Source organism: Gambusia affinis, linkage group LG17, assembly GCF_019740435.1.
Source record: "Gambusia affinis linkage group LG17, SWU_Gaff_1.0, whole genome shotgun sequence".
Classification (NCBI taxonomy): domain Eukaryota; kingdom Metazoa; phylum Chordata; class Actinopteri; order Cyprinodontiformes; family Poeciliidae; genus Gambusia; species Gambusia affinis.
Window position 1 is genome coordinate 24,528,096 of NC_057884.1, and position 9,056 is coordinate 24,537,151.

General features: G+C 39.7%; 1 protein-coding gene across 4 annotated transcripts in view; it reads right to left on the reverse strand.

The window, feature by feature from the left end:
* Positions 1-2,837: 2,837 nt before the first annotated feature.
* Positions 2,838-9,056, reverse strand: part of LOC122847076 (WD repeat-containing protein 7) — a 66,336-nt gene continuing 60,117 nt past the window's right edge. For all 4 annotated transcript variants that reach the window (XM_044144428.1, XM_044144427.1, XM_044144429.1 and 1 more), the window contains 2 exons: positions 6,651-6,755; positions 2,838-5,782 (listed from right to left, as the gene is read on the reverse strand). In XM_044144428.1, the coding sequence (XP_044000363.1) occupies positions 5,579-5,782; positions 6,651-6,755 (309 nt within the window). In that variant the 3' untranslated portion in view covers positions 2,838-5,578. The remainder of the gene's footprint in view (positions 5,783-6,650; positions 6,756-9,056) is intronic.

The following is a 9,056-nucleotide window of genomic DNA, read 5'->3' on the forward strand; positions in this document are numbered from 1 at the left end:
TGTCGGCGCTAAGCAGACACGTTGTCCCGGTTTTGATCTCCATTCGCTCTGTGCTTAACATCGACTTTCCTTCTTATTTTAGTTTAAATGCTGAAGCCGGAGGACTTTGTCCCGTGTTCAATAAGCGCAGCTCTTTCCCAGGATTAAAGGAAACTTAGAGGAACTTAGCAGGTTGGAGGCTTTGATGCAGAAAGCTGCTGCAGTCCAGACGCTCCTGGAAGAGATGAAGGATGAACTTCTGTAAACTGCAGGGATGAAGGAGGCCAGTGGGAAACGCTCCGTTTAAATCTGAAACATTAAAAACATGAAAGTTTAACATCTCAGGTTTCTGTTTCTACCTGCCTTATACAGCTGGAAATAAAACATTTATATGCTGTTGAGACAACACTTAGTTAGCTTTTTTCTAAATTACTGGTTTTAAATTAAACTCCAAATGATTCGATTTTAAACATAATAAATCCTTAATGATTTATGGCAGCTAGCTAGATTGATGAGCTAGCTATTTCATTAGCTAAATACATTTAATAATCATACATTTAGTTAGCATGCTAACATTATGTTTTAACAGTCTAAATTAAGATAAGCTAGCTATTTATCTAGCTACATATATTTCACCATGAGAAATTCAATATTATAAATAGTTTAACCAGCTATCAAGCTAAATAAACACTTTTAGCAGACTGGCTACCTAGCTTACTGGAGTCACTATTTAGCAAGCTAAACACATTTTATGATCTTAAATTTATGATTAATAGAATAAATTCATAACTTTTGAACTCTCTGGATGTTAAATATTTGCTGCTAGCTCATTAGCTGGCTAAAAAGCTTCAATAACAAAAGTTATGTTCATTTTCTTATTATTTTTAATCTGTGGTTATCAAGCTAGCTAATGTTAGCCCTCAGGTGAAATTTAATGGAAAGATTTAAACAAATCAAAGATCTGAACAGAGGATCCTAAATCAACATGAGAGTAAAAACAGAAAATGAATTATATCCAGTATAAAGACCCATTTAAAATGAAAACTTTAACGCTGCTGTACTGTAACTGGGTCGTGTCAGTCAGAATAGTTGTAACTAAACGTTTGCAGTTTTTCTCACATCCAGCTGTGAGATCGTATTGATCTGAATCAACGGCGGCTCTTCAGTTAATCTGTTTGTATCTGAGAGTAACACAACTTTTTGGGAACATCAATAATGGAGAAATACAGAAAACAGCCGAAAATAAACAAGTAAAATAAACGACCTGAAACCAGAGAAAACGAGACGTTGAAGCAAAAAGTTTGAGATTTTATGAACATTTATGGTTGAATGAAAAATAGGGAGAAAATATTTACACCTTCAGATTCTTTAATAATCATCCCTTCATGTTAAATGATGAACTTCAGCTGGATTTTCCCCTCAGACCAATCAAAAGTTCCCACTAATTGCTCTGACCTTTGACCTCTTGCTTCGTTTACCTCACCTTCTCTGTATTTAGTCTTTCATTTCTCGGTTTTCCTGCAGGATCTCCTCCGTCTGCCTCTGATCAGTTTCCAGTCTCGACCCCCATCAGGTTATCGATCGTATTGATCAGCTGCAGCTCAACATTTTTCTCATCATTTCTTGTCCGACGGTTTCAAAACGACCTGCGACCTTTGAAGAGTTTGATCTGCAGAAGTTTCCAGCACTTTGCTCTCCTTTCAGGTGTGATGTTAAAACTCGGCTTCAGGTGAACAAATACGATTGTTTCAGACAAAAAACCCAAAACTTTAACTGCTCTGAGAAACTAAACTTAGAAACTAAACAGCTAAATCAACAAAACCTGCTTGAAAATGTGATTTTTATACACAAAGATAAATTCAGAAATACTTCAAATTTTGATTTAGAAAATACTTTTTCTTATTTGCGACTAGAAAAGTAGCTTTAGCTTTTCAAAAAGTAACAAAAACCTGGAATGAAAACAAACATAACAAAATAATTTAACAGCTTTTTAACTTATTAAATTGAAAAGCAAAATGTCCAAATGGGGATAAAACTTTGATGTTGGGGATCCACCTTTAATGAAGCTGAAAATCAGACAAACCTCTTAAAATAAAATATTCATGAAAAAGATCAAAGGTCTGAATTTCCTCATTAAAATAATCTGAATTGATCGGATCAATTCTCCGGACCCGTCCAGGATTTAGACGGAGAAATGTGATCAAAGTGTTATTCAGGTATTCTGTTTTAACTTTAATAATTAAATATTAAAACTGAAAAAAGTAAAATCAAACTACTTGAATTATTCGACTGTTTTTGCTTTTTATTCATAACGAGCAACAAAATAAAATAAAATCCGTTAATATAAACTGAAATTAGCCCATTTCTTTATTTTTATTTTAGCTTTTTTTCTGTTCATAACATCATTTTTCTCTTGGATTTAAAGCTGTTCCCCTCCTGGCCTGTGGGGGCGCTGCACCAAGAGCCACTGAAGGGAAGAACACAAAAGCCTCAACTTCCCTCTTCACCAAGTAGAAACACAAATGGAGCATCAGGTTTTAGCGAATGTAGGATTTTTCTTTTGTCTTTGATTTTTAAAAAAGCATTTGTCCCGCTAGCATATTCACACCGCCCCAAACGAACCGGACTTTCTAGACAAACGGACTGGAGTTGGATTAAACAAGGCTGGTGTGAATGAAGCTTCAGTGAATTGAATGTGAGTTCTAGACAGACTGGAAAATCCAAATACTGCTTTTAAATTTCTCTATAGGGTGTCTGTTTGCTAGGTCTCCAATCTTCTGCTCCCAGCAACAACCAAAACAAGTTCAGGTTTTACCTGATCTGCTGAAATGAGTTTTAGAAGAAATGGAGACAAACTGTAGTTTTCATCTAGGTCTTTATTAAACATCGACTCACGTTTCAATACGACACATTGATCAGATTCCAGCAGCTGTGGAGCGAAGCTCATGAACATGCATCACTTCACACGACATCAACACTGTAAACATCAAACAGAATCGCTCATTTTCTCTAAATAATATCTGAGGAAAGCAGAAGTTTTGCTCGGTGGTTTGTAGTTTTCTTCTGGGTTTTTCCGCTCGGATGCTCTGATCCGCTGCTCCTTACTTACTCTCCGCCTCCCGTTTATTTTCTCACCCGTTTCCCCCCGGGAGGCGCAGCAGACATATTTCCTCAAACTGTTAAGAGAGTGCTGCAGAGAGGGAGAGATTAAGATCTCAGAGCTGTCAGGTCACCTCAGAAATCCCTCCGATCAGAAGCAGCAGCAGCTTTTTCCTCTTTAAGGAGGAGAAGAACCTGTGAAAAGCTTTGACACGCTCCGGTTTACAGGTGTGCCACAGAAACGCCTTTCTAGATACAACTCTATATAGATCTATGTGTAGATAGTTTCCTCTGAATAAAACTAAAAGCTTGACCACATTTTACAGCAGGAAGTCGAATAAAAACATTCAATAAAAAGTTTAACACAAAGAATCAACAAAACAAGAAAAGAAAAGAAAAAATGTGTTAAATTGTGCAAAATATACAAATTTTTACCAGAATTGATTTACAAAATGTCTTAAACTTTCTGTAAACAAACATCGAGTTTAACTGTAGTGAATCTGAAACAATCAGAAAGATATTATTTACTGGAATCACTGTTTGACTTTTCACAACATTTTGGGTCAAAGTTTCACTTTCTACAGGAAAAAAAAGAAAAATTAGGAGAAATTTGAAAGTTTGGTAAAAGTCCAAAACTTGACAGATAATGATAAAGTCTAGAGGAAAAAAACCTAAAAGGAAAAACTGAAAATCTGAATTGATTGAAACATTTCCTGGTTTTTCTGAACTCAGATTTTGGTACCAAATAAAGTTCTAGTGAAATTTTACAGCAGCGGTTCTGAAAGGTTTCAGAACAAATACCAGAAGTAAATCTTTTCTCTTGTTATTGTATAATTGAAGAATAAAGTATCATTATTGATATTTACTTCTTGTTTCAAATTTCCAAATCTCCATCTGAGAATCCTGTTTCATGCTAGTCATGTTGCTACCAGCTAGATTTATGATCAAATCGGTACCACCAGGCGTACCACCGGTGGGCCGTGCGCCACCGCTTGAGAACCAGGACTTTAAAGTGTTTCAAGTAGAGAAAGAAAATAATTTTTTTTTAAAAAGAGAAAAAGTTTTCTGGACAGTTTTACATGGAAATACACAGAAAAGTTCAGAAAGTAAAAAAGTTTAATCTAAATAAATTTAACAGAAATAAAAATTAAAATAAAGAGAAAAAAACATTTTGATTTTTATCGGTTCGCTGTCCTTCAGTCAGTTTATGTTTTAAATCAAAAACGTTTTAACTGCGAGAAGCGTGACAAACGGGACGAGACGTTCACTGCAGCACGGAAACGGCAGCTCTGTGATTTCAGCAGGAAGAAAAAACAAACGAGAGAAATAATCTGACATGAACACCAGATTAAACTAAACCCAACTCAGATTAGAGCAGAAGTCATTTTATGTTTCACTTTCTGGCTGCAGCGACTCAACTGGAACCGAGACTTTAGGAGAAACAGGAGAGAATGTGTTTAATGGTGAAACACACACACACACACACACACACACACACCTACACACACACACACACACACACACACACACACACAGACGAAGCGTGAAGATGATGGAAACAGAAACGGATCCAGAATGTCGACAGTTTTATGGTGAGAAACTTTGAATCAGAACAGAAACTAAATAAAAACTTTAAATAAACAGCAAATAAATAAAAATGAACCAACAGAAATAAACGAGACGGAAATGATTTAAAAAAACAAAATGAAATTCCTTCAACATGATCAACTGCAGCGGATAAAACAGGAACCAAACCTGGACCTGAGTTTGGGTTTGGACCTCCAGACGCTCCCCTACGGAAGAAGATTAGTGCCAATGGAAAGAAAGATCTGACTTTTTTCTCACAGTTCCTGATGGAGCATAAATAGGAAATTAAAAAACAAAAGAGTTTAAATCTCAGATTAAATTTTCAATAATATCAAGAAAGTTTCACTTTTGGAAAAAGTGCCAAACTTTCACTAGAGGTAAAAATAAAATGAACTCCAGTCTAAAACAAAAACAAGCCTCTGAAAAAAATGTATCAGTAATAATGACCATGTGACGTCTGATAGTTTCTTGATATCACAGATGAAAATGTTTTGACAGAGTCAGAATAAATTCAGAATTTAGTTTAAAAGTTTTGAGAAAAAAAAAGTCATTCTTGGACAAAAATTCAGAACTTTGAATAAATTTTGGAAAAAAGGGAATTTTCAAAAAAAAAGAAAAAAAAAAAGAAAGAAACTTGAGGGGAAAAAAATCTGAATTTAGAGAAAATGAAGAAATTTTTCAGTTTTTCTCAGAATGCTTTTCTGTCTGGATCTTCCTGAAACGATCAGAACATCAGAACAGATTCTGAGAAAAAAGTCAGAATTCTCTTTTGTTCTCTTTTGGCACTAATTGTCTTCCTTAGCTCTGCGCTACATTCAGAAACGTGTTTGTTTCTTCTTTATCAGAACCATCGGTAGAATCCGTGTCCGGTCCCAAACCGTGGCTCGGCTCCGGGTTGGCGGGCCCGGCCCGATCACACCATGAAGCGATGCTCCTTGCCGTCGTGGGCCATCAGGATGACGTTGCGGTTGGAGGTCCAGATGAGGCGGGCCAGCTTCAGGTGGTTCTGGGAGCCGGGCGAGGCGGGTTGGACCGGAGGAACCTGGTACGTCTTGATGCAGCGCAGCTGAGGAGCCGAGTTCAGCATCCCGATGCTGCCCAGCAGGCTGGTGTTCATCTGGGAACCGACAGCAAACCGTCACCTTACAGAACCTCACAGAACCTTATAGAACCTCACAGAACCTTATAGAACCTCACAGAACCTCACAGAACCTTATAGAACCTCACAGAACCTTATAGAACCTCACAGAACCTCACAGAACCTTACAGAACCTCACAGAACCTTATAGAACCTCACAGAACCTTACAGAACCTCACAGAACCTCACAGAACCTTACAGAACCTCACAGAACCTTCTGCCAGTAGGAGTTTCAACACTTTCTGTCTTTTCTGGACTCAAAAAATGAGATAAAATGTTTTTAGTCCTTTAAATTAGCCAGATTAAAAGAAGCAGAACCAGAACCAACAACTAATCATGTTTAGTTCTGGTTCTGGTTCAACTATAAAAACTGGGAATGAAGCCGATCCCAGTTTGTCTCTGAGGAAACCAGTTGGAACCCAGTGAGACCTGTGGAACCAGGAAGAGTCTGAAGGAGAAAAAAAACATGGAGGAGAAACCCGACCCCCCCTAAACTCCCCCCAAAAACACACACACACACACACACACACACACACACACCGACAAAGCGTCTGCCTGCTAATTACCACAGCAGCCGTCCTGCCGGCGCTCGCAGTGGTTTATGCTTACAGTAATGCCATTACTCTGTGTGTGTGTGTGTGTGTGTGTGTGTGTGTGTGTGTGTGTGTGTGTGTGTGGCGTAGGGAGCCATGTCAGAGGTCGTAAAGACCTTTCATTTAAAACAGCAGTTCTGGGAAAAGCAGGGAGGCGTTTCTGCTAAACGTCTCTCTGATATTAAAGGTTTGGGAACAAATAAAAATATTACAGAGTTTCTGTCTGGGCTGAATGAGGTGAGATGAAGTTTTACCTGCCAGAAGCAGATGTGGCTGTCGGCGTTGGAGTAGGTGGCCAGGTAGCGGCCGTCAGGCGCGAACGACACGGCCGTTATCGGACCTTTGTGGCCGTGGATGTTCTGCAGAGGAAACAGGAGACCTTTCAGAATAAAAGCCTGGGAAAGAAGACTGGACACGACTTCATAAAGCTAAACATTTAATGCTGTAGAAATCTGTTTGAATCAGCAGCAACTTGGACCCTCCTGATTTATTAACTATAATTATTGGATCAAAATGGATTCAATTATCTTGAGCTTCAAGTCATTATTGAGAAATAATGACTAAGTTTTTTACATTTCACAGATTTTCCTATTTTTATTTAAACCAATAAATCATTTGGCTCAGTGATTCTCTCTCCGTTCTTCTAACTTGCTAATATGCTAATAGCAGTGCTAATAGCTAAACTTCAAACATTTATCTTCCCTAAATTCATTTTTACAGATAAGTTGTGGATGTTTAACAGCCCCAACAGTTAAGAAACTATTTTATTTCCTGTCATCATGCTAGCTTTAAAGCGCCACGATATGCTAATAATGCAGCTAGCATTTTGTTTAGCGCTTTTGCTAACCTTAAAAATGCTATGTGAAATCAACCTCTGGACGGTTCTGCTGCAGGTTTGGGTTTCCTGGACCCGTCTCTGGAGAACCGGGCCCCGCCAGATTGTTGCTTCTGGGCCAACAGATGCCTCCAGAACTCTGGGGACCGGATCCGGCCGCCGCCGCCACGCCGCACCGCGCGTAACGCAATAACAGCTCCCACCAGATGCGGGACGCATAACGCAATAAAAGCTCCTGCGACTGGGATTACCAGCGATCACCTCCAGATGAGATTAAGACGCCGCGTCGCCGCGGGCAACCAGAAAATCAGAAAGCTCATATTTTCATCCAGTCCCTCCCTGCTTTCATTTGAGGAAACCTGATTAGATTCCAGCAGAGGGACGGAGAATTATTCTGGTTTCTCACTGATAACACGGAGGACAGAGTCCTGCTGGATCCTGGAGGGAAACGGAACCAGAACACATTCCTGAACCGGATCAGGATCAGCTGAAGGACACAGAACCTCCAACTGCTGCAGCACAAAGAGCAGCGGGTCGGTACCATGAGAAGAAACAAAGTTACAGACTGACTCTACATAAAATGCAACATTTATCCTTTAAAAACCAGAAAAACAAACAGAAGGAAAACAAACTTAAAGTTACTCTTCATATCTTAAGAGTACTAAGATATTTGGACTAGAAGCATTGATGCTAATTTCCAGCTGGATTCCAACCGACATCAACAATTTGGCAGAAATGTTCTAGTCAGTATTTATTTTGCATATTTAGGACAAATTATGAGCGTTCGATGAAAGATTCAGGACTACAGTGGGCCGTTTTCTGGAGGCCGCAGCCATGAATAAAAGAACAAACTGCCACCATTGTGATGCTAATCTTGTGTTTGTGTCGTCAGGAGAAAGGTGATTCTCCAGGTCGCGGCTCCACGGCGCCGCCGGATGACAGGATGCACAAAGCGTCCCAGAAAGAAACAGATGCAGCGGAGAGGGGAGAGATCCGGGCGCCGCTCTCTTTGTGTTCAATTAGCGGAGTGGGTAGAGTCTGTTAAAAAGGCAGAGTGGGCAGCTGGACAGAAACACACAGCGAGTAACGCAGCTGACAAAGAGCTGTTCACGGAGGCTGATCAAAGCCGCGGCAGATGGTCACGCAGCGAGCCGCTACGCTACGGTTGGAAACGCTCCGACTGAGCAGGATTAGCAGAACAAACTCATCTTCTTCTTCTTCTGCTCTTCATCACGACTGTTGGGAAACCCAATCGGACCGGACCGGTTCTGATCCCTCTGATGTGACCGACTAGGTTAAAAATAAACATAAAGCTCTTTAAAGGTTTGGATTTTCTGAACTGGGGTTGTGCAGAGTCTTTATTAGCAGTCAGTGTCTTTCTGTCTGAACAGCTCCAGTTTTAACACCAACAAAAACTGCAGATGTGAAAGTTTTCAACGTGTCGCGCTTCTATTGAAGGATGTTTGTGTCTGAGCATGAGCAGCTTTCTGCTACAGAGTTTTTATCATTTTTAAAAAACTTGCAACTGGAAAGCTTCAATAAAAAATATTGTTTAAATTGTATGCTGTGGTGGCGTAGGGGGTAGCGCGACCCACATTTGGAGGCCTTGAGTCCTTGACGTGGCAGTCGCAGGTTCGATTCCCGGACCTGGCCGACGTTTTCCGCATGTCTTCCCCTCTCTCCTTCCCCCTTCCTGTCAGCCTGCTGTCATATAAGGGACACTAAAGCCCACAAAAGACCCCCTGGAGGGAAAAATAAAAATAAAATAAAAAGTTGTATGCTGTGTTGGTATAGTGCATTAACATTAGCTTTTGCTAAATACCAT